This window comes from Condylura cristata, unplaced genomic scaffold, assembly GCF_000260355.1.
Source record: "Condylura cristata isolate star-nosed mole 26May11 unplaced genomic scaffold, ConCri1.0 scaffold00002, whole genome shotgun sequence".
Classification (NCBI taxonomy): domain Eukaryota; kingdom Metazoa; phylum Chordata; class Mammalia; order Eulipotyphla; family Talpidae; genus Condylura; species Condylura cristata.
In genome coordinates this window covers 71,612,026-71,638,754 of record NW_004567103.1, presented here as the reverse complement: position 1 = coordinate 71,638,754, position 26,729 = coordinate 71,612,026, and the positions used below count along the sequence as shown (strand labels likewise).

At 38.7% G+C, this 26,729-nt stretch overlaps 1 protein-coding gene across 4 annotated transcripts in view; it reads left to right on the top strand.

Moving 5' to 3' along the window:
• Positions 1-23,326, top strand: part of THSD7B (thrombospondin, type I, domain containing 7B) — a 792,320-nt gene extending 768,994 nt beyond the window's left edge. For 3 of the 4 annotated variants that reach the window (XM_012728251.1, XM_012728256.1, XM_012728242.1), the window contains 7 exons: positions 2,671-2,830; positions 4,158-4,331; positions 4,428-4,523; positions 6,586-6,668; positions 8,426-8,618; positions 11,329-11,416; positions 22,159-23,309. In XM_012728251.1, coding sequence (XP_012583705.1) covers positions 2,671-2,830; positions 4,158-4,331; positions 4,428-4,523; positions 6,586-6,668; positions 8,426-8,618; positions 11,329-11,416; positions 22,159-22,240 — 876 coding nt within the window. In that variant the 3' untranslated portion in view covers positions 22,241-23,309. Of the gene's footprint in view, positions 1-2,670; positions 2,831-4,157; positions 4,332-4,427; positions 4,524-6,585; positions 6,669-8,425; positions 8,619-11,328; positions 11,417-22,158 lie in introns of all 4 variants that reach the window. The other variant, XM_012728237.1, reaches the window with a different exon arrangement.
• The last annotated feature ends 3,403 nt before the right edge of the window (positions 23,327-26,729 follow it).

Below are 26,729 nucleotides of genomic sequence, written 5' to 3'. Positions count from 1 at the left end.
AATTCTACCACTGTTCCTGACTCAGCAATTTTGCCAAGTTTCAGAGTTTCCAGTTCTGTTTTTGGTATCATGGAGGTTGAAATAGTACCTATTTTTCAGGAGGGGGAGTGAGGTTTATATGGATTACAGAGTTCAGATGCAGTGCTCATTATGCAGTACCTGACATAAATTACGAGCTTAATAAATGTGGTTGCTATTTTAATTTTGATTAAAACTGATTATTAGCACCAGCTGCCAATCCACATCTGGCAGAGATGCTGACTCAGAGTATACAAAGTATCTGCTAATATCTGGACAACGGAGAACTTAAGAATCCTAGTTGTTGACATGCTTGTGTTAAGTTTTCTGGGTTGGTTTGACCTCACTGCTGTTTAAAGTCTCATGATTAAGGGGGGATGAATGTTCACTTTATGAATATTACTATCATTCAGATGCTGATTCCTTTTCCTATCATGTTAAAAGTTTCGGAGATTATGGTTGAAGGAGGATACATATTAGTAGCAAATTATTGTTTGTCTTGGTTTTTAAAATGATCCCTATGATTTCATGTTTCCTGTGAGATCTTCATCGATCATTTCCTGAAATGTTACACTAATGAGTTGCTTCCTCTGTTACCTGAGGTTCCAGATAGCAGTAATTTCAAATCTCATGTGATGCTGTAGCTTCAGACTGTTCTATAGCAAGGCATATACCTTTCACATGATGGTGTGCAGTGGCACCATCATCTGGAATAATAAGTTGTAAGATAAAATCCTTTCAAAAGAGGAATTTAACATACACCAGCTATTTCCCACTTCAAGGAGTTAACATTCACTTCAGTATTTGCTTTGAATGATAGTTAATTTTAAACTTCTACTTATTTCCCCAAATAATGCACTCAGGTTCAGAATTAGGGTGCATGTTTTGGCAATTTTACAACAGCTGAAAAACAGATTATGCAATTATGAGCTATTGATAAGTCAAGTATAGAATTGCCATCTTAGTAAACAAGTCATAATCATGTTAAAGCATCTCTAAAAGAGTATATGATGGCCCCAACTGATATGCTAAGATTCTTCCATGCCTAAAATTGCTACAAGACCTACAATTGCTACAAGTCACACCTGTCCTGAGACTTTCTTATGTCAAGAATTTTTCTTAGCATCTACCCTGTACCAGTAGTCTGTACAGAGTACCAGACCTCCAGTATTCTGAACTGACCTTGACACTCGCCTGCTGCTACCATGGTGCCTTGACCTGGTTGGTGCTCAGTAGGCCCATCAGCTTCTGATCACCTACCTGCTACATGCCTTGTGTCACCTCTACTCTCTTCGTCACTCCTTCCTATCACTTCAAGGGCCACAGCTCCAAGACATAGGCAATGCAGTTTCTGAGTCCTTTTGAAGGAAAAGGAACACAGAGATGAAACTGAATTTCCTGGTACATGGCAGTGTTGTCACTGCTACCTTATAATGGGTTGGGTCTTGCTTCTCTGACTGCAACAACAGAGCTGCAAAGCCCCTTTCTCCCAGTTAGGGGAGGAGCTACAGTGGTAGCTGAATGCTGACTGCTGGAGTAGGGGAAGCTGAGTGACACTCCTTGGAGAGTTAATACTCTCTGAGAGGGAAGTTGACCACAGAAAACTGGATCCAAGAAGGAATTGACATTTTAATGCCTCTCCCTTCTTCCACTCACCTCCATCATTGATGGGACTGAGTCCTGCTGATACACAGGACATGACTGGAAGATACTGTGGTTGACCAGCTGCATTTACTTGTGGAGTTGAGGCAAGTTTAGTGACATTGTTTCCCCTTTGTCCCTCCTTTGTTCTTTTACCTTCACGTTTGTCATCCCGGCATTTCATCTTCTTGCCACAATAGTTTTGCCCTCACCTATGTTTCATAGGTATTTATAGAAAAAAGAGCTCTGATGTAAAAGTTATCCAAATAATTAAATCCCTTTTTTTTTTCTTAAGTATGAGTACCTGAATAAAACTGAGGAGGAGAAAGCACTTCTGAGTAGCTGCCAAAAATGTTCTAGTAGGAAACCTTTCATCAGACAGATGGCTGAGCCAGATAGCCCCACGAGATTTCCAATTCTAAGCTGCTGTTTCTGTGAGACACCGTACAATTTTTTTCTAATTGTCTAGAATAATCTGAGTGGGATTTGTATAAAATATCTTCAAAGAACATTATTCAGCACAGAAGGTATGCTGGGAAAACAGCTTCTTATGGTAATAGAGAAAAACATTGTATTACTGGAAACCCTAACCTAATCCATATGAGAAAGTACTGAATTCTCTACAAAAGAAAAACAAGCCAAGTAAAAGAGAAATTTATGCCCTGTGGCTGAACATGCTTTCTTAGGGAGTGATTATGGATTAGGCCATTTTATCACATACACCTAGACAAGTTATGTATTTTTTCTTTTACAGCCAGTCCTGGCTGAGTTCCAAAATGAATCATCATATTCTGATTTCATAAATTATGAAGCATAAATTTGCCTTTATCCTTCAGCTTCTTCATCAGCTTTCTGAGAATTTCTTGGTGATACTGTATGTCAGCAATCCAGAGATCACTCTCAATGCAGAAATATGCAACTAGGGTTTTCTTGGGCAAGACGTGCTAGGAGTCAAAACTATAAACAGGATAGCTTTAGGGGTAATTCTAACAGTTATCTCTTATCTCACAGGGTGGAGACTGCGGGGAAGGAGTCCAGATCCGAAGCCTTTCCTGCATGGTCCATAATGGCTCCAGCACTCACACGGCTGTACGCGTAGATGACGCCCTGTGTGGAGACATGCCCTTCCAGAACAGCATCCTGAAGCAGCCCTGCTCTGTGCCTTGTCCAGGTATGCAAGTTTCTTCATTACTTTCTTCTACTTTTTCCTGCAGAAACTAGCTCATCAAATTTGAAGTTTTAAAATTGCAAAGTTAATTGAATTGAGCTTATCACTTTGGACTCTATCCACAACTTCAGGGGAGATAAAGCAAACCAGAGGAAAAAGACAGCACATGGAAATATAAGAGCTAAGTTTCAATCTTGTCACTGTTTTATTGGTGTTTTACATGGAACAGACTTTGAGCAATCGTAACTCCACCTAGAAAATGTGTTAATACCTGACCTGGCCATCTTTAGTACACTGGCCAGCACTCAAAGTGTTAACTTGGTCCTCCCTGGTGGCGCAACAGGTTAGGACACTGCACTGCAAGCTAGCTGCAGCCACTTTAGTGCGAGTTCGATCCCTAGTCCAGGAGGTGACCACATGGCACAGCAGACCTCTCCTGTCTAGCCTGCTGCTCCCCTCAGTGTACTTCGCTGATCTGCCTATTCTGTTCTCTGTTCTGTCTCTGGTGAATCCTGTCACCATCCCTGTACTGTTGGCATGTATCCCAGTTCTGTATGCAAGAATAAATAAATCTTAAAAAAAAAGTGTTAATTCACTGTGATGAGTCCCTGGGTGGTAGCAGGGTGGGAACAAGTAAGGCTATAGGATTATGAAAGCCCTCATTTAAATGGACAAGTCCTGTGTGTTTGTAAAGATGATCACTATTTACATTACATTTATATAACATTTTATTCCTCATAGCACAACTGAGTGTGTGTGACCTAATTTTAAGCTGACTTAATTTATCTTTACATAGCCTTATAATATGGCAGGAAGCAGACCTTTGTGTGTAAACTCATACACACACATGTTCACATATATTTACATACTTACACGTACATAAGTGTATATATTTAGATAATTACATACTCTTTGGGTCCAACATTATTCCACTTCAGTGACTGTCTTATTCCCTTTCTATGTTTTTTAAGACCATCTATTTTATATTATTCTGCTCTTTGAAAACTGAGTTACTATAATCTTTACATTACCCTTTTAAAATTTTTGTTATCACTAGCTGACATACAGTATTCTCGAGATAAGATTACTATAATTTGAAGCAAAGTAGTGGCAATCTCATTTCTGGCACTATCTTGCTAAACTAGATTACACCATAAATTACTTTATCATTTAGTACTGTCTAATTGGAAAATTGGTCCAAGTCAAGTGTGCAGTACCCAGAAATCGCCCACGTCACTGCACCACCGCAAATCTTCTCTGAACCCTGCCTGTGTAAATATGTAGATACAGCTTTCATGTTTCCTCTGCTCTGTGCTTCACACTCACCCAGGCGATTGTCATTTAACAAAGTGGTCAGAGTGGAGCACGTGTGAATTAACCTGCATTGACGGAAGAAGCTTCGAGACAATGGGCCGCCAGTCTAGGTCAAGGACATTTATAATTCAGTCTTTTGAGAACCAAGACAGCTGCCCCCAGCAGGTGCTGGAAACACGCCCTTGTACAGGTACTAAGAGAACTTTTCATCTCTTAAGCTCCCTTGAGTCATGTTTATATTATTTTTATATACAGAATAATAGAGCCACTTTACATCTACTTGCAGGAGGCAAATGTTACCAATACACATGGAAAGCAAGTCTTTGGAACAATAATGAACGAACTGTGTGGTGCCAGCGTTCAGACGGCATTAATGTCACAGGTAATCCTGCCAACGATGACTGTGGGCACTTCAAAAAGACCCGAGTTTTGCTGTCTGGGAGGCCAATTAGCTTAAAATTATAAACAAGAGGAGTGGTAATTAGCCTAATTAAATGATATTTTTAGCAAATTTCCATCAAATTTCACATCTTAGAATATAAACATACTATCTCAGACAAGTTAAGTAAAAATGTCCTTAATAGTCACAAGCTGAGATAAAAACTGAAGATGATCAATGCTAGCTTACAACAATGGTCTCTAAAGTTTTAAATCATGTAGCATCTCTATGTAAAAATTTTAAGGATATATTTCACCCTACCATATCCCTGTGCTGCTAATTGTATATTTAACACATACACAACTTATACATATTCTAGATTTTCGAAAACAGACACAATTTAACTTTCAAATATTTTAATAGTACAAAAATTACAGGTGCTATATTTGAAAGCTGTATTTGAATATGGTAGTCATGATTTTTTAACATCTAAATATAGACCAAACAAGGGTACCTCATTCATGACAGTAGATACAACTGATTCTGCAGATGGTCCTCTCAGTTACAAAGTTTTTTTGATGCTTGACTATTGGAGAAAAGTCAGTTTCCATGTTTCTACTTACTACTGTGACTGACAGAGTTTATCGCAAAGGTGGGAGAAATACTTTCTATGGGTATGGAAGAATTGTCAGCTCTGCTTATTTTTTGGTTTTGCACTGTTAGTATTACCTTTATACTTTAAACTGCCTTTCAATTTTGCATGTTTGGTAAAACTAAATATACTGTGAATCTTCGTACACAGGAACACAGATAGCATTGTATGCTAAGAATTAAACTGTTAAAGTCCTACTTTTACAAGACTGACCATTTGATGAACTCATGTTAACAGTACATTCTGCTAAGGATTATTAGAATTTACCTTTATTCTTAGTATTTACACAAAACGTGGCATATGCTATACAAATTCTAGTATTTGCTTCCTAGTTCCCTTCTTCCAAACATGAACAAATAACCTTGAAGATCATTGGTTTATAGTGGGGGTACCAACCTCCAAACACAACTGGTAGCAGCACTGCTTTGTGTTACTGTCACTAACACTCAAATTAGCAATTTCACACCTTGGTGCTAATTGTAGGGCTTGTAGTTATAATTCATTGTGAATTATTTGTTTTCTTTTCCAAGTAGCAGCAGAATTTAGCTGCTTCATTTTCAGGGAAAATATGCACCTGCCTGTTCTTCATTTTAGCTTATGCCCAAGCTTTTGCTAGCTGCAAAGTTAAACTGCAATTGGCTGAAAAGTACAAAAATACAAATATAGCCAATATAATAGAAATACAATCTAATTAGCATCTTCAGCTATCAACTTATTAGCTTAGTACCTGAATCTATAAAGGCGCTAGTAATGTGTGCATGGCTTTCATATTATAGAGATATATTTACATATCATAGAAGCATGTAGTTATTCAAAATTAGTTACTGAGCAAATACAATGCCAGCTACTATGACAACTCCTGGAGCTGTTGGAGATTGTTCTTTAGTGTGTGGATATGTATGTATATATTCACATGTTTACACACACATATAAAACTGTGTGTGATTGTGTGTTTGTGTTCTGGCTAGAATACATTAAAAATGTTAACTAAAGCATTTGATTTTATGAATTGATCAGTGGCATTCTATTAGCATTCAGTTAGAGTGTCTCATTGAGTATCCAGGAACTGGAGAAAAATGTATGTAAAAGGGGTCTTTGAGCAGATATATTTTTTCCTCTTAAACTTAAATTGAGATTTCCTCAATTCTTTTACTGATCCTGGCACTCACAAACTGCCCTGAAGCATAGCCGTTTGATATGAGGAGCTAGAACTATACTATAATCAGCTTCTGTTAGCAGAGCTTGCCACCCCAAAGAATCCACCTTGGGGTCAGCAAAAAACAAGTCTAGGCTACATACCAATTTTTTTTTTAATGATACTTTTACAAATGACCAGTGCCAGAGAGAGGGAAAAAATGTTTCAAATGTTTATCACAGAAGTCTCTCCAAATGATGGTGGGATTTCCTTTGTAGGAGGCTGCTCCCCTCAAGCACGTCCTGCTGCTATTCGGCAGTGCAACCCAGCCTGCAGAAAACCTTTCTCCTACTGTACACAGGTGAGTCTTGCTCCGGAGCTATCTACAGGCATTTACATTTTTGTGTTAAGCATTTACTGTTGGACATTTGCCAGTCTGCTCTAGCATAACAGTAGTTCTGTGTGTCCGTGATACCATCTAGAGGCAGTGGCAGGAGTAATCACAGCTATCATTTTTTTTTTTAATAAGGTTACATGGGTTTACAATATTAATTCAGAAGCAAAAAAAAAAAATTGACATGGTAAATGTCTTAAATATAATAATCTTATTATTCCTCAATGTCAATATATTAAAATTGTAAATGTTAAAAACCTCAAGGGAGTTGAAATATTAATATTCAATGTAAAAATTTATTTGCATGGTATAATCTGCCTTCATTTATCCAATTTATGTTAGCTCTGTTTATTAATAAATATTCTCAGTTTATTTACTTTTCTCTTCCTAGCCTTTAATATACCTAAACCAATTTGAATAAAATTATACATGAATGTTCATATTTTCTAATTGTTATGTAGCAAAATTAATTATGCTATGATTACCATGGTGTCAGCTGACTTTCGTTATTGTTAAATAAGTCATGTAGATCCCTATGGATAAAAATTATATATATATGTAATTATATATATTATACATTATTTAATATCTAATATTTTGTATACCTATCTATCTATCTATATATATATATATATATATATATATATATATATATATCTGTACAGTGAGTTCTGTCAATGACACTAAGCATGCAGTACATATGCGATTTCTTAAAAGTTATGTTCCGTAAGGAAACAACTGTCTTTTTATAGTGTGTTCTTTCGAAATATTAGTTGGTTAAAAATAAATCAAGAACTCAGTCCTATTTTATGGCTTTTCTATTTCAAGGTGGGTTCTTGTCTGAAGCAAAGTTAATGACTAAATGTACAGAGCAGATAGCTAGGAAGAGATCAGAAGAAATTTCATTGGCCTATATTCTACATACATAGAAATTGTGACTTGCTACTAACTTTCTAGATACCTTCTTTAATAAAACAAATATATTTTTTCCTTTGAACATTTTTGACTGGTCCCATATGTAACTGGTTACATTTCACTCTAATACAAATCTGCAAGGGTGACTTAATTACCAGCATGTACAGCTGTCTTAATTATTTCTCTCTGTAACTTCAGTTAAAGGCATTAATAATTGTTTTTATATAACATGCTACTTTCTTAAACTATGGGAAGTTATTAACTATCATATTTTTCCCCACCCTTCTTTGGTAGGTGATTGAGGCATCCTTAGTTTTAATATCTATTGTGTCTCAAAATCATGTCTTCAGTCAGCAATTGATTACCTAAATAAATCTGGCCGACTGATAAGTCTTACCACATGAGTGGTGACATGAGGCTAACATAACCCCTGTTGCTTTGCTTCTCGGTATTGAGAACAGAAAAGCTGCTGGGAGAGTTGAGGATAATTTGATTAAATACCTTATCTATATTCTTTTCTTCTTAGATTTTTAATACCTTTTATTGACAAGAATTGTAATTTCACATTTGGAAGCTCTAAGAATTATAACTCTCTAGAAAAAACTGATGATTTATTTAAGAGTTTACTTTAGAATTCAAAAAGATAAACTATTTAGTAGATTTTCATATGTTTGGCAAGTCTGTTGCTGAGAAATTTTAAAATTCCATGACACATCATACAAATGTTAAGTGATTCTGACTCTTAAAATGTTCTTTTTTTCATCTGCACAACTCACTGTGTAATTAGAAAAATATCTTTTATGCTGTAGGGTGGAGTCTGTGGTTGTGAAAAGGGTTATACGGAGATAATGAGATCAAATGGTTTCCTGGATTATTGCATGAAAGTACCTGGCTCTGAGGATAAAAAAGCTGATGTGAAAAACCTTTCCGGAAAAAACAGACCTGTGAATTCAAAAATCCATGATATTTTTAAAGGATGGTCTCTTCAACCCCTTGAACCAGGTGTGTTTCAGTTGCAAGAGTGAAAATTTTCTCCTGGGGGGATGCCATTCATATAGTGAGGAAAGCAGGAGAAAAGGAAGAGGCAGTATGATTCCACTCAAGGTTTCTCGAATGTGAAATGTGTGATAAACTGTTCCTTTTAGATATGCAGTGTTCATATAGGCAGTGTGTGTGCGAATCTGTAACCTCAGCCTAAGGCACAATGGATTAAGAAACACTAGAGAAGCTGTAAAGAACATTGGTCTCACAGACACACAGACTTTGTTGGCATCATGGCTCAAAATGTACTTGCTTTGTGTTTAGGAGTAATTTCTTCACCTCCCTGTATATATTTCCTCACCCATGAAGTCAGTCTAAAGGCCGCTGCCCTTCAGAATTGTCAGGTGAATTAGCTGTGCAAGCCCATAATGCTCAGGTACCAGTGGTTATTAAGGACATGAGGGACGTTTATTAGATGTTTTCTGTCTTACCTGTGGTCCCAGGCTGGCTATGTATCCTGAATAATCGCATTATGTTCTTGCAACTTAATAGGGTGTTATCGCCCCCATTTTAGAGATTAGGTATTTGAAGCTGGCAATGGAAACTAATTTGGTCAAGGCCACAGGACCAGACATTAGCAGAAAAAGTGTGAAAAGAATGTCATTAAAGCTTTTACATAGCACTAATCTCTGCTGCCCAGTCTGGGAAGTAGACAGAAAATTACGAGATCCTCTGTGCCTATTTTAAATCTCTCTCCTGGGAAATAAAATGCTTGGAATAACTGAGTAAAGCAGTATACCTAAAAGGAAATACAGAGGAGAAAGACAGTTTAAGTAAAATATAGTTGTCACTTGGGAACTTTCTTCCCAGGCCCTGTGTTTTTGCCATATCAAAAGTATACGTGCATAAAGCCAGAATAAGAGCCCAAGGAACCCAAGACCTAGAGGAAGAAACAAGATATACACCCCCAATTGACCTTTTAGGATGACCACAGTATCTATTCAACTCTGGACTTTGCTTTATGGCTTTGCATGACATGGATACAAAAATGTCTTTTTGAGTGTGTCTAAATTAGCAGATTTAATTTGAAAGAAGGATGATCTAAAATGTATTCAGGCTAACCCATTATTTCAGAAGTAGGGTGAGGTCCCCTGAAAAATGAGTCTTCAAATCCACAAATGAAAATGTAACTTTGGGGGCCTCACTAAAATATCAGCAATGCCATGTATAAGATAAACATGTTTCGGTGATGTATTTAGGCACACACTTATAAACACATACGCATATTTGCACATACAATATGGCATACATGTATGTGTATACATACACGTCTATTTGGGAAGAAAGAGTGACAATTGGACCAACCTTAGGAATAACTTTGACAATATCATACATTTTGACCTAAAATTTCCTAGGAATTCATCATACAAATATATACATATGCTAAAAGAGATATTTATATGATATTACATGGGGCTTATTATAAAGAATCCATAAGACAACCTAACTATAAATAGAATGATAAAACAATATGACAATTATACAATGTAGCTGATATTTTTACAAGTGAGATAAAGGTTGCCTTTATGAGCTGTCATGGAAATATTTCCAACATTAAGTGGCTGATATGCACGTCTTTAAGAGAGTTATTGCATGTATGTACTTAGATTCATAAGTATGTTAAAAAAAATTATGAAATGAGTTAAAAGGAAACTGGCAAGAATTTGTTCCCAAGTAAAGAACTGATAGTAAGAAAAATAAGCCTTTCTCTCAACCTCAATGTAAAAAATAATTAGTTTAGACATCATGCACCACATACATCTACACTAGGGACTTAATCACATTGGACTTTCCAACTACTGTATCTTTTTGTTGTAAGTATAATAAGATGAGAAGTGCATTTTTGCTCAGGGAAGACTTTTCTATGGCCAATGTGCCATAGAAAATCATCACTTCAGAATAGGGAATTTCATCATTAGTGGTTTAAAGAGATCAAAGCCTTGCTAAAAGTTTTATGACCATACCTATGCATCATTACTGCATTGAAAACTTGTTCTAGATCCTGATTGAAGCTTAAAAGTGTCTCCTAAGCAAAAACTTTTAATAAGTAGCTATATAATTGTGATTTTATTCCAAACAAGTCTTGTTGCAATAGCTTTAGATTTTTTTCATCCCATGGAAGCCTTAGAATAAGATGCTAATGTGTGGGGTTTAGATCCAGAGTTAATTACATTCATGTAGTATAATGAACTTGTATCTTCGTGTATTTGACTGGCTTTGTCAATCCAATTCTTAGTTAACTGTGTGTTCTTATGAAACAGAGCAAGATCCACTAAATTTCCAGAAGCTCAAATTTACATATGCTCATTTAGTAGTAATTAGGTGAATTGATTAGTTCAGTTATTTTTTTCACCAGAAATTATTTGGGAAGTCAAGTCACCAAGAATGGTCATTGTTATTTTGCATGTAAGAGTGTTCTCTTAATCTTTTTGGTCCTATTTATGTTGTGATACTCTTCAATTAAATGTATTAAGACTATAAATACATCAAACTATTTAAAAATAGCCTGTTAATTGTTAGGTTTGAAAAATCTCATGAAATCTATCTATCAACTATCACTTTTTTTTGACATTTGATCATATGAGTATTTCCATTTATATACAAGTCTTACAATTCAGATGAGAAATAAAGCTTTGTATGCTAAGTTTGTTATGTTATTTCTTTTAAACAGATGGCCGAGTGAAAATGTGGGTTTATGGCGTTTCAGGTGGCGGTTTTCTTATCATGATTTTCCTAGTATTTACTTCCTACCTTATTTGGTAAGTACTGAATAGTATTACATTTTTCTCACTATTTTTGTAGATGGTATATTTTACTAAAGGAAAACTTAGGATCATTGGCCAGCATTATAGGGCCTTTGAGCCCTACTGTAAGTAATTAAAAACAGAATTGTTGTTTTCATTTGAAGTACTGTTTATATATTTGATATTCAAATACTTTTACAAGGTATATCACACAAATTGTCCATTTTGATATTTTGACTTAGATAGTAGCTTTCAGCTTTGACTGTATTTTGGCAGCCTTCTTGCACATCTCAGTGAATGATTCTTGAATGTGGCCAGGAGCTCTGGATGTTGGGGGTAATTCTAATATGCAGCTAGGACAGGAGAGGTCTGCTGTGCCATGTCCATCACCTCTGGGGCGGGGATCAAACTCATGCTGAATTGGCTTTAGCTTCTTAGTGCTGTGCTTTAACCCGCTGTACCACCAGGGAGGGCCCTAGGAAAGAAAATTTAACTGTCAATTTCAGGAACCCCGTTTTCATAAAAGACAGGTTCTTGAAATTTTATTATTTTCAGAAAAGGATAGGTTGATTGTACAGAATGTTTTAGTTGATGAGCCACTCTTGAAACCAGATAGAAGTAGTAAATATATTTGAAAGTCTCCAAGTGTGTGTGTGCTGAGAATATTTTATTAGCTTCCTAAGCAGAATTTTCAAAAGATTATTTTCATGAGATCAAAGTGTTACTTTTCTCTCCAAATCAAGATATTCATATTCATCATCTGCCTCAGACTATTTCCTTCATAATTTTACTCAGGTTTTAATCTTGACTCATAGCTACCTTTTGTATATTTTGCCTCAAGTTCTATTTTCAGGACTACACAGGTTTTTTAATTCATGTTTTTGATCAGTGAAAGTTTAGTGAGAAAATAAAATGGTTTGAATTCTTTCTGCCACCTGTAGTGATAGAAAATGAATCACTAGAAATTGGATTCTTATCCAACTAATGTTTCTACAGTGTTGTAGCAAAAACTAACACCTTTAGTTATTGTGCACCCTATAATCAAATGATTTGATAAATTTAAATATTTATCTAGATCCTGTCTTAACAAATGTGAAGTTGAATTAGAGGTTCAAAAGCATTCAACCCCCAGAAAGGACTGAAAAAAAGTGGGAAGTTCTTAAACTGCAACTAAGGAAATGAAGGTTTGACAGCTGAGAAGCTGCAGCCAAGCAATGGCCCAATATATTGTAATTCCACTTCCAGCTAATCTGTCTATTAGCTTGTAAAAGCTTGGATATGTTCTAGCTGTTAAGTCACATCCCCAGTTATGATTCCCTCTTAAGTTAAATATCTAAGAGACCTAAAATTATCATTTAGTACTATCCATAAAATCTGCCTTCATACACTTCTCTATTCCTTTCCAACATCAAAAAGTATTCACTCTAATCTATTTCCTTACCAATAAATATTTATCGATGTGCCTTCTTAGGACTTTAGGCTCTAGGAATTACATACATTACTTATTTCTAGTGATAGAATTTCCTAAAGGATTCTTAATATAAAAGATCAATGAAATTTTCCCACTTCAATATCAAAATCACATAAATATTTATACCCATAATTTCTCATGTATTTCCCATTCTAATGTTTGGTTTTAATGCCTTCCACTGGGAGCAGCACAGTAGTTACATGTTGGGATTTATTACAAATGTCTCTTTCCTGCTGTCCATCCTGGTCACCCTCAAACTTAGGAGACCAGCACTCTCTAAAAGATACTTTCAAATTCACCTACTAATTCCCTAGAGAATCACATGTAGTACACAGGCCCAAAATCACTGAGAGGATTTCTCACTCAAGAAGTAAAAGCACTGCCTTCCTTAATAAGTATATTTGATTTGGATAAAACAGTACTTTTTCTGTTCTAATATTTAATCAACATACTTGGTCATCATTCCCATCAATAATCCAATGTTACATATTTCATAAAATGCAGACCTGTACAAAGTTCACATCCACTGTTTAGTTCAATAATTACTCTCACCCTCCTTTCCTCATATTCAGTCTTTCAATAAGTACTTCTTTGAATCTAATTTCATCATTAGCTATTGGCATTTTACCAGTTCCTTCTAAAAACTCCAATGCCTACATTTTCCTGGCCATACAGTGTGGAATTGACTATTCTGGTATTAGCATGTGTACATATCATCCTCCTTTACCAAACCCCAAGAACTCGGAGAAAATGAAATGTGTAATAATTAGGTATTATTGATAGGGATGAATAAGTGACTGGATAAATAATAATCAGGATTCTTCAAACCTTTACATAGGTTAATTTAGTAGGGCTCTTATTCTCATTTTGATAGTAAAGTGTCTATGTAAAAGTTAAATAGCTTATCCAAGGTCAACTTGGTAACATCAACTTCAGTTTTGCCTAAATTCAGTATGTTTTCTTTGCAGTGGTCTTTATCTCCTCTCTTCCCCTTGACTAGCTCCACAAAACCCTTTAGATTCCAAAAAGTACCTATACCTTTCACATTTTTAGACTCATCGTTTCCCAAGTAAAATAAGCTATAAATCTGGAACAAACCAACTGATATCAAAACACATACCATTTACTGTTACATATGAGCTCCCTATAGAATCCAAATAGATATTTTCACAACATCTACATCTACGTCTATTAAATAGCTTACAGAAGTGCTAGAGGATGACAGTTTTTTAGAGATTTTATGTTTTCTCTCCAAAATAAAAGGCTTAGGACAAAGAGAACTGTCATAATATGTCAGATCTTAGGTGCATACTTTAGATGAAAGCAATTTATAATAAATTTTGGAAGCACTTTTGAGAAAATACAGAAAAATTGTCTTCTCAAGGACCACTTTGTTCAGATACAACCCCTGGTCCATCTGCCATTAGTGTTCAGAGTTTTAATTATATTACTGATGCCCCAGTTCCCTTGACAACAAACATCCATGAGACTATTTAGTGGGCAGGATGATTGGATCAGCTGATAGTTAATCTAGACAGAGCACCCGGAAGTTACTATGATAATTATTCATTCTGCCTAAGTCAGAGAGTGACGTCCCAGCCCAGTGAGGATGAGGCCTCACAAGTACCTGTGTAAACAAGATATCTTCTTGCTTTCATCAAACTATTTAATCTCTACTGTCCTGGGTATTGGTCCTCATGGCTTGATTTCAAGGCTTTGAGTGGTGCCAGCAGCTTGCCTCAGCTTAGAATGAGCTCCCTTTTCTGGCTTTATCCTTTGCTAAAATGCAGATGACTAGAAGAGGTCACGGTAAGTTGTGTCAGTCAGTGATCTCTGAGAGCCAGGGACTATACCATGGTTTATTCCTGTGCTAACTCTGTAAGTGATGGTAGCTGTCAAGGGTGTCCCATTATGCAGAGTTATGAGGGAGCTTCTTGCCTCTACAGGAAGGAATAGTGTGATGGATTGAAGATGGCCATTGCGTGTACAAAATGATGTAGTGGTGGCCACACCACCAGGCGTTGTCAGTCTGGGTTTAGTATTACACCTTTGCTGATAGGAGTCAGGGAAATGATTTATAAAATTACTTAATTTCTAAAAGAAGACCTAAGAGATAAAGTGAGTTGGGGTCTCTAACAGCAATCCTTGTTCCTTGCTGTTGGCTTTACAGAGGGCAGACCTGCCACTCAGCACCTCTTCTTGGGGTTCTTTTTAAGGAATCAAAAAGCTTTATCAAGTCATAACTACCTAGCAAAATGTAGAACATTTAAGCTCTATAGAAGTTATGAAATCTCACAATACATAGTTGTGATTTTACTATCTGTCAATTGAGAGGTTAAAGATTTATAGTAAAATGTTCCTCGCCACATTCCAGAATTCATAACAATACCTCTGTAAAAATTTAAAGAGAATTTTTCAGGCCAAGCTCACAGAGGCTGATCAATTTTAAATGTCTCTCAGGCAAATTTAATAGTGTTGTTGCTTTATAATGAATGACCCAACCATCTCATTTCCCTTCTTAGCTCTCCTCTTTCTCATGGCAAATATGATTTAAGACTGAATTGTCCAAAATTGTGTAAGTTTCTATATTTCTCCCATTTCTTTTACTTTCCCCTCATGGGAGGGAAAAGATTCATATCATTTCAAATGAACTTCCTTATATATTGACATAGGATCAGTTTGTTTAGAACAATATTTCAAACTGGGTCCATTCGCTGAGAACAGCCTGGGCCCAGCAGTCAGTGTAACTAGAGCCACTGTGTGTGTGTAGATAGATAGAAGACAGATCATTCAATGTCACTCCATTAAATTCTTCAGATCAGCTTGTTTAGAACCTTATTCAAGCTGGGTCCATTGTCTAAGCTACAGCCGAACACAGCAGTGTAACTGGAACCACTATGTGTGTGTATATATTTAGATAAACAGAAAAAGAAAGGGGAGAGAAAAGAGAGAGGCACTGGAGAGGTGGGAGAGAGAGCAGAGAGAGAAAGAGATGTTACAGAAGGAGAGAAATGACCGAGAGAGAGGCGAGACAGACTGGAAAAACCTGAGACAACATGAGGGAGACAGGACAGATAGATAAGGAGATGGGGGGGGAAAGACTGGAGAATGGGAGAGGGAGAAACTGGAAAGATGGCAGAGAGAGAGACTCTAGAGATGGGAGAGAGATAGCAGATGGGAATGAGAGGGAAGAGATGGGGCAGATAGAGAGTGGAGAGACATGGGGTATGAGATAGATTAGAGGGAGAGAGAGAGACAGGGCAGACCAGAGAGATCAAAGAGATGGGAGAGACAGAGACTGGACAGATGGGGGGAGAGATGGGAGGTTGAGAGAGAGGGAGGGATAGAGACCAGAGAGAAAGATTGTAGAGTTTGGAGAGATGGGAGAGACTGGACAGAAGAGATGGAAAAGAAAGTGCGAGGGAGGGAGCAACAAGGGAGATGGGGGAGAGAGATACTGGATAGATGAGAGAGAGACTGGTGTGCTGAGATAGAAGGGAGAGCCAAGAGAGTTGGAAGAGACAGGAAAAGAGACTGGATAGAGATGAGGGAGACCTGGGAGAGATTAGAGAGGGGAGGAACAGGAGAGAGAAACTGGAAAGATGACAGATGCAAGAGATAGGGCTATGGGGGGGAGAGAGAGACAGGAGAATGAGAAAAAGAGAGATGGGTGAGAGTGGAGAGATGGGGAAGTTGGAGACTGGAGCAAGAGAGAGCAACAGAAAAAGACAGGAGAGAAACAGACAGGAGTGAGAGAGACTAAAGCAAGACTGAGCCACACGTGAGGGAGAGGTGAGAAGTGAGAAGACAAAGAGACAGAAACAGGTGAGGAGATAGGAGGAGAGAGTAAGACAGCAAAAAGAATAGAGAGGTAGATGAAAAGAGAGAGACTGGAGAGTGATGTAGCGAGTGCTAGAGAAAAAAATGGAGAGACAGAAGAAAGAAAGGAGTATGATGGAGAAAGACACAAGGAGAGCACACAGAAAAAGATGGCAAGAGAGGCAAGAGACATAGGAGATGGAGAGAGATGTGATATGGAAAGAGACAGAAAAGGATGATGGAGAGATGGAGAAAAAAACAGGAGACAGATGAAGAGAAACAGAAAAAGACAGAGAGATGGAGGGAAGGGCTGGGATGAGATGGACAGATAGGAGAGATAGAGAATGATGCAGAGAGTGACAGGAGAGAGATGGAAAGACAAAAGTGCAATAGAGAGAGACAGAGAGAGGGGGTAGATGGAGACAGTACAGATTGGAGACGATGGAGAGAGATGAAGACAGACAAACACCAGAGAAATGGAAGGAGAAACAGGAGACAGATGCAGAGAGAGACAGGAGAGATGGAGAGAGTGGCCAAAATGAGATGGAGGGATAGAGAGAGATAGCACAGAGATTGAGAATGAGACAGGAGGTGGAGAGAGATGGAGAGACAGAGATATGGACAGACATAGGAGAGGTGGAGAGAGAGAGAAATGATGGAGAGAAAGGAGAGCAATGGAGCAACAGAGGAGAGATGGAGAAAGACAGGAGGGAGAGGAGTGAGATGGAGAGATAGAGACACAGAGATGAGAGCGATCGAAAGAGAGACAGGAGATAGAGGAGATATGGAGAGAGTGACAGGAGATGAAAAACAGTGATGGATAAAAAGGAGAGATTGGAAAGAGACGCTGAGGGAGATGGAGGAAAGACAGGAGAGACTGCAGAGACACAGAGCAGCAGGTGAGAGAGATGGAGGGGGAGATAAGAGGCAGGAATGACATGGAAAGACAGAGGAGTGAAATGGAGAGAGTGGCAGAAAAAGATGGAGGGAGAGATGGGTAGAGACAGAGATACACAGAGATGGAGTTGGAGTGAGATGAAAAGAGGCAGGAGAGACAGACATCGGGAGACAGCAGAGAGATGGAGAGAGAGACAGGTAATGGAGACAGGACATATAGGAGCGATGGAGAGAGATGCAGAGAGACAGAAAAGATGGCTCTCGTGAGAGAGATAGGGAGATTGGAGAGACACAGAGAGATAGATACCAGAAAGATGCAGGAGAGAGACATGGAGAACGACAGGAGAGATGGAGGGATTGGAGAGAGATGGAGAGAGAGATAGGTGGTGGAGATACAGAAAGAGGTGGAGAGAGAAACTGGAGAGACAGACAGCAAGAGACACACAAAGACGGGGAGAGTCGGAGAGAGAGACACACACAGAGATAGTAGAGAGATGCAGAGAGTGACAGGAGATAGAGACAGGAGAGAAACAGTTTACAGAGATAAATAGTGAGATATAGGCAAGAGATGAGGAGAGTGGTAGGGAGACAGGAGAGTTTGGAAAGTGGCACAAAAAGATGGGAGAAAGGCAGGAGTGTTTACAGAGATAGTAAGAGACATGGCGAGGACAGGAGAAACAGACATGGAATGAGGAGAAAGAAGAGACATTGGAGAGATAGGAAGTGGAGCAAGATGCAGAGAGACTGGAGAGAGAGACAGGCTGAGTTGAGGGAGGAGAGAAAAAGGAGTGAGAGGAGAGAGGGATAGACTGAGTAGGGGTGAGATACAGGTGAATGAGAGAAAAAGAGATAGGAGAAAGAGGAGAGATGTAGAGAGTTGTGAGAGTTGAGTCAGGAGATAGGCACAGAGACCAGACACAGAGAGAGAGAAGCTGAGAGAGGAGACAGATATACCAAAGAGGGAGATATGAGAGAGACAGGCCAACTTGAGAGAGAGATACAGGAAAGAGACACATGGGGGGAAAGAAGGGAGAGATGGAATGAGAGAGACAGGAGAAAGACAGTAGAAAGCGAGAGAGAGAGATGGGAGGAAAGAAAGACAGGAGAGAGTGAGATACAGAGACAAGAGAGAAATATAGGAAGGGGGATAGAAGACAGATTTAGGTAGAGGGAGAGAGGAGAGGGGTAGAGGTGAGAGGATGATACAGTAGAGGGTGTCAGAGATGGAGAAAATGGGTAGAGAGAGACAGACATGAGAAAGAGATGGAGGGAGAGACTGGAGCTGGGGAGAGAGAGGAAAGGGAAAGAGTGAGAGGCAGGAGTTTAGAGAGACAGGGTAGTGAGAGAGAGAAAGAAAGACACAGGATGAGAGGGAGTAAAGAGATAGAATAGAGAGACAGGATCAAGAGAGGGACAGGAGAGATACAGCTGAGGGTGAGAGACACAGATATGGGGAGAGAGGGAGAAAGACATGAGAGAGAGACATGAGCAAGAGACAGATTGTGGGGAGAGAGAGATACAGGAGTCACAAGAGTGAGAATAAGAGAGAGAGAGAGACAGGGGAGAGTGTCATGAGAGTGAGATAGACAGGAGAAAGACAGCTAGAGAGAGGAGACAGACAGGTGGAGACAGGAGAGGGAGAGAAAAACAGACAGGACAGAGGAAGAGAGAGAGGTTGAAATAGACAGGAGAGTTAGAAGTGAGAGACAGACCGGAGAGAGATGGGGAGAGAGAGGGAAAAAAGATGGGAGGAAGGGGGGCAGTGAGGGAGTGATAAGCAAGAGAGAAAGAGGAAAGGGAGGTTGAGGTAAACAGGAGACTGAGAAGTGAGAACGACAGAGGAGAGAGAGGTGTTGAGAGAAAGACAGACCCATAGGGATTAAAAAGACAGGAGTGAGGGAGAGATAGGGAATGGACAGAGAGCGACTGAGATAGCAGATGAAAGAAACAGGAGAGGGACAGAGAGAGAATGACAGATGAAAAAAGACAGGAGAGAGAGGTGAAGGAGAAGAGGAAAGGAGAGGAGAGAGAGAGGGACCATACAATGTCACTTACTTTAAATTCTGCAGATCAGCTTGTTTAGAACCTATTTCAAGCTGGGTCCATTCTTGGAGCTACAGCTGGGCCCCAGCAGTCTAACTGGAGCCACTGTCTAAAACTATTTCTAGATGTACATGGAGAGAGAGTCTCAGTTAACACAGATGAAGTTCAACTAAGAAGTGGGAAGAATTCAAAGCCAAGGGCTCGCTGCAGTGTCTGCGGGTCCTCTGCCTCGGTGGGAGGCTGGGGAACCCCAGCCTGTGCTAGCATTGAGCACCCAGGACGTGCAGGATTGTGGGGTTGGGAGATTGATGGGGTCTGGACTTTCTTTTTTAACAAGTATTTGTGATTCCTTTCTAGCTTCTCTAATTTATAATGAACATCAAATTTAAACAATAGGTTTATTACCCAGGAATTATAACCTAAACATTTCATAGCTGGAGATTCCACTAGACACTTAAACAGTTTTTTCATATAATAAAATTCTCAAAACATAACATTCTTCATTTTAACCATTAAGTGCAAGCAACCAGAAACAAAAGACCACATGGAGTGTGATTCCTTTTATCTGAAATACACATATTAGGTAAATCATTGCCGGAGGGGGTGGCGGAGGGCTTCAGCAGGGAATGTAAAACTGCTTACTGCTGACAGAACTTCCTTTGGATTGATGAAAATATACTGAAACTGGAGTGAGATGATGGGTATATGTAAATATTGACCACATGACACCGAATCATACACATCAAAATGCTTTTAAATTCAGAGTTTAAAAGTCAAGTCATTCGAGTCGACAACAGTTTTGTTTACCTTGTGCCAGTGAACGGCCTGTCTCTGGGGAGAACACACTGGGTCCGCAGGGGACCTACTGGGCCTGGATCTGCCACTCAGTGGTTCCAGGTAGGTCAGGGAAGCTCGTCTCTAAGCAGCAATGATCCTTCCTCCTTCTCAGGCTGCCCTGTGGTTTACTGACTTGGGTTTTGTACCATGGTCCATGCAGGATTGGCCACGTGTGTGCATCTGACAAGTAACAGGTGTTTCTGTGAAATTAGTCCAGGAAGCTGCGACCACGGAGACAGGCCCTGGCCAGTGAGATTACAAACTGGACTCTGAGGGTAGAAGTAGGGAAAGAGTGTGTGGGGGGAGGGTAAAATTCAAGCACTCAACATGTATTGAGAGTCACTCCATGTAAAGAATAAAAGAATAAAAGAATAAAAAAGGAGACATTTTGCCCCAGATCAGGGCACCACATCGGCTTGTCTATGTCACCCCCACTGTTTCACCATCCCTGTCTGTGAGCCTCTGTCCTGCCCCTCCCCTGTATTTCTGCCCTGCTCCCATTTCACCGTGATCCCACTTCTTTCTCCCTCTCTTTCTGTCTCATTTCTTCTGTCACCATCCTCCTCTCTCTATTCCTTTCTCTCTTCATCACTGTTCTGTGTCTCTATCTCTCTCTCCATTGATGGCCTGCTCTTCTGTCCCTGTCTCTCTCCATCCCGCCTTATCTGTTTCTGTGCCTCACTGTCCTTCCCTGTCTTTCTTGTCTCTCTCTGCCCCCATCTGTGTCGTCTCCATCTTTGTCTCTTGATGTTCCTCTGTGTACCTCTCTTTCCCTGTCTCCCTGTGACTACCTCTATCCCTTTCTGTGTGTGTCCCTGTCTTTTTCTCTTTCCCCTCTGTCCCTGCATCTCTCCATTCCTCAGTGTCTTTCTCCCTTCCTCTCTGTGTCTCTGTTTCCCTCTCTACTTACCCATCTGTTCCCATTTTTCTTTGTCTCTTCTGTCTTTCTTCCTCTATTCTGTCCCTGGCCTGTCTATGTTCCTCCTTCGTCCTCTGTCTCCCACCCCTCGCTCTGTCTGATGATGAGTATTAGTTATCCCTGACCTGGCAAAGTATAGATATTAGATAAACCAGGTGATAAAAAGTTTGTATGGTACAAAAATTAGTGAAATTTTCCTAGCAGACTGTGGTAACTTGACCCCTAAATGTCAGATTTTAGGCCAAAGCATATTTTATTTAAAATCAAGACCAGCAAAAGTCACTAGAGCTTAGTATCTCTATTGCTAATGTTAAATAGCTGTAATATGGAAGACACAGTATCTCAGGAATTAGTGAAAAGCAGGTGCTCACATACTTCCTACAAATATAGCCTTATACCGTGGTAATTGTTCAAGTAAGTCATTTTGGAAAAATGATGCTTCTCCTTAAAGTAAGTTTAGCATACACATTAAAAAAAAAGAAGAACCAAATCCAGATATACCTCCCCAAAGTCACTAAATAGAAGAGCCTGGATGCTAAGCAGGTCTAACACAGAGACCCAGCCTTTTAACCTCTTCAGTGCATTCCCTTATATACATACCATTAATCTGACACAAGGTACAAACAACTGTTGTCCATACATATCAATTTTATAATCTGACTTCAAAAACAGTTTGTCATTTAACTGCTTGGATTTCTAGGTTTCACAATTGTCTTTGGCAGATAAAATAGCTCTGTCAACATTATCTGAGGAATTCTTTTTCTTTTGCAGCAAGAAGCCAAAACCACATCAAAGCACACCTCCCCAACAAAAGCCTCTGACCTTAGCCTACGATGGAGACTTAGACATGTAACCTGAAAAGAAATCCAAATGTAGACATCAACTGCCTTAACCGCTTCTCTTTTGTAGCTCTCAGACTTCTCAGTTTTTTGAGGAATCTCACAATGTGACATGTTGGGCAGAATACAAATATTGCAAAAGTAATATTGCCTCAACTTCATTTGGACATGGAGTCAAAGATTAGTAGATCTGCCATTTTGCTTTCAAATTGTTTGTGGGTGTGAGTTTAAGTTTTTAGATTTTCCCAAAGGATCTGAAACCCTTCTCTTCCTGTTTGGAAACAAGAAGAAAACATGATGGAATTCCCACAGACTTGAGGAAACTCTTCAGCAGCATGATGACAATCCAGAGGAAAGTCGAACCAAGGCATTTACTGTCAATGATGAGTCTGACACTGCATTGTTACGCACTATATTAGTGCAAGTCTATCCCTCCCATACTTCAACACTGAGTTTTCTAGAGTTTACATTAGTTCAAAGACTTTCAAATTGGATTGCCTATTTTCATGAACACAGAGAGGATAGGTAACCATTTCAGAAATTCTCTGAGTTTTTACCTTTAAAGATTGTATTTTGTTTTGTAGTCTGGGATGATGGCACTTCACAGGTTGCATCTATTGAAAATGAAATGGAGTGTGTGTAACTGACTAGATGAAAGCTACATGGTTTCTGAATGGAATGTGTATGGAATGTAAGAATGTACAAATGAAATAGGTGGTTATGTTGAATGAGGTAGATTATTTGGTTACTGAAACTGTATTTTAACACATACTTAAGTCATGTAGATATAGCATTAACCACATACAGTTGTGATTCAGTTTAATGATGACAAACTCTGCTTTTGTAATTTCAATTTTCTTATCTGGATATTTATAAATTCTTTTTTTGAAGTTATTATCTGACCTCATTTAATATGCATCAAACACCGATCCTGTTTGTAGCAAGTCTTGCTTTTATAAGGTTTCAATATCTGAGTCAACACATTAAAACGTTGAAACCATTTTATGAAGATAATTGTTTATAACTGTAGATGTTGAAAGTAAGAAGGTGCCATCTTGTGGTGACTTGTATTTATAACAAATAAAGTGCTCAAGAGATTGAGATACTGGCCATTCTACGTTTATTTACTTCTGAAGTGCCCTATGCTTTGACATAAAGTTTTCATAAAACTTCCTTGCCTTGCTGTTTGGAGGTTGGTTGCTGAAATCATTGACAGTGTTGAAAATTTGAGGTAAGTTTTTTTTTTTCCTATTATACACACTGTGAAAGAGAATCAACCCCAATTATATGGAATAATACATTTAAGGAATATGTAAAGCTCATTTAATACATAGACTTTGTAAGCATTTCAATATGTAATAACCTAGGGATGGTAAAAATGTTGATACAATGATTGCAATGAATAATAGAACAACTCTAGTAGCTATTTCTTCAGTCTCAGTATTAATAGAAAAAATAGTAGCTACTATTTTTTTCTTTTAAAACCATAGTGCCATTGGATAAAATTATAGTCATGCCTTTATTCTTTATTGCCTGTTTGGTCCTGTGTACATATTATAAATTCTCTCCACTTTTGTGGTAGGTAGACTTACCATAACTTCTCTACTGCATGCATTTTCACCACATAACTAATTTGTCCTAAGACAATTTTATTGAAGAATATTAGGTGGGTGTGACAGATGTGATCAAGTAAACAGCTATAGAGAAACGTCCCCTTAAAGTACAACCAGAAGTCATCTATAATTCTTCACACACACTTTCTAAGGGGAGCGGGATTCAGAGGTGCTACTATATAGCTGGGCCTGCACCTGTTGGGGGAAAAACATGGTGGACCCACCCACACCAGGACTCTAGCAACTACACAGTAGATGTGAATATGAGCAGTACCTGCTGGTGTTGGGCCCAGACCTTGAGTTCCTGTGCGTGTCACAGGAGCAGCATTCTGGCCAACCCTCCAGAATCTCAGAACTAAACCTTGACAGATTGAAAAGAGCTATCTATGGCTACTGCTAGATTCAGGAAACAAGAGGACCACTTTGTGTTCAGTTTAGGAAGTGTCTGTTCACAAAGGAAGAGTGACAGCATGGGACTTTATGGAGATTTCGGTCTACTTTGGCCTTCTCTCAACCTAGAGGGTTTTGAGCGGAAAGGGTTATCACACTTTCTCTCTGCCCAGGCTCTATAAAACAGGATTCCAAAGCTAAAACCATAACATTAATTACTGGAAAATCAAAGGAACACATGCATATATTCAAGAAATTCAAGAGTTATAGCAGAATGATAATGCTTAAGAAATCAAACTTAAAGACAGAATTGAGAGGCAGGATCTTCTAGACAGTGAATTCAAAATGGCAATTAAAGAAAACTAACAAAATTTATAAAATTTATTCTGATTCTGAATGAAACAGCAATGGTTTAAGTAAGTAGGAGCAGAATGAGCTACACAAATTTTTCCAAGTAGGTTGGGTATGAATAATATAATGAATTAAATGAGGTTGCTACGGAAAGCATAACAAGCAGGCTTGATAGTGCAGGGGAAAGTGAGTGAAATGTAAGTAGAAATATAATAATGACTCATGAAAAGAGAAAATTAAGATTTCATAACATGAAGAAAATCTATGATAATGAAGTTCAGCACAAGTAATGTTGAAAGAATTTAACATCAGAATACAATATTCAAGGTTTTATGTATAAGACTGTAAATAGGCAAACTCATAAGCATAAACAGGAGTACTATGAGATAAGAGAAAGCATGAAAGGGGAGAAAGAAAAGAACAGAATCTGTACAAGCTAAAGATAATAAGTCAATATTAACACACTGAGAAATAAAACAATACCTACAGGTGAAGGTGGATACAACCCCCATGGTAACTTCTAAACAAAAATACAGAAAAGGTCAAATAGCAGGAAGATGAAGGAACAGAATAAACATGAAAACACCCAAATAAAATAGATGAAGAAAGAAACAAATGCAAAGAATATAAAATGGCAGTAATAAATCCTGTATATATCAATAATCACCCTAAAAATACATGGACTGAATTCAGTAATGAAAGGTACAAAGATGCTTGATCAGGTAAAAAACAGGACTGTACTATAATTTGTTTATAATAAGCCTACCACAGTTCTAAAGATAAACTCAGTGAAACAAATAGCAAACTAATACTAGAAACAGAAAAGAACAATACTCATGTCTGGTAAATTAGACTTTAAGCATAAAAACACTATAGTGGTGAAGGCAGTCAATCACATAAGAAGATATAACTATCGTGAACATGTGTGTACCTAACACATAAAACAATTATTGACAGACTGAAAGGGGGACATTGAGTGAAATACCTTAAACAACCCACTTACATCAAATGGAGACTACATCATAAAGATCAAGGAACTAATGACCTTCCATGATAGAGCAGAATAAACAAATTTGGTAAACAGTTCTTTGTTGAACACATAGAACCAATCATCCTAAAAGGAATCAGTATTCTTACCAAGTACATGCAGGAAGTCCTCAAGGACAGGTAATAGATTGGGGCATAAACAAGCCTCCATAAGCATATTAGATCGGGACAGTCCATGCACATTAGAACAGAATAGAGGTTAGCTTACATTTCTACCCTAAAAAGAAAAAAAAAATTCCTATAACAAATATTTGCTCAAAGGGAGATTTAGAAATTCTTTGTCAGAGCCCAGGACTTTCCCACAGGGACTGCATTGGTGGTCAGAGTCTTGTGGCAGGGGAAGGCAGGAAAAGACTGAGGGAAAGATGGCAGGACAAGTAGATACCTGAGCTGACAGAACAGGCTGGCCGTCAGCTATCCATGCACCATGCAGCACTGTGCATCTCTCTGAAATTAGTTTTCAGAAGTGAACTGCAGTCATGCGCAGCTGTGGATCAGAGCTGGGACACTGGGAATTCTGTGTCCTGTCTGGGCACATCTGCCGTCTGAACTCTCTCCAGAAAGTAGGAAATCAGAGTCACCAGAAAAGACAGGCCAGACTGGACCATGGAGGCTCCACAGCAGAGAAAAGGATTGGATAGAACAATCTCCAATCCCTTGGAAATTACCAAATGAATACACAGGGCTTGTAAGCAGGTCCCCTTATCGGCAGGAAAGCAGTGGTGGGGGCAGCAGTAGTGGTTTTGTCTATGTTTACAACTGAGCAACCAGGCACACACAATTTGAGGCCACCCTCTGCCTGCCAGACTCATTGAGTCCCAGAGCATGAGTCTGCTGGGCCCAGGCCAGCCTTCGCACCAGAACACTAATTTTACAGCACAATCCATAGCACAAAGACGAGGTGGGATGTTAGGACAACTGAAGCACTGACCAGATGGCAGGGCAGAGGTGGGAGACCAGAAGAGAGACCTCACCCAACAAAACAGATTAACTATTTAAACTCCAGATGCCCCTCCTCCCCTCACCTCATGCCTAGGTGAAGGAAGGAAGGAAGGAAGGAAGGAAGGAAGGAAGGAAGGAAGGAAGGAAGGAAGGAAGGAAG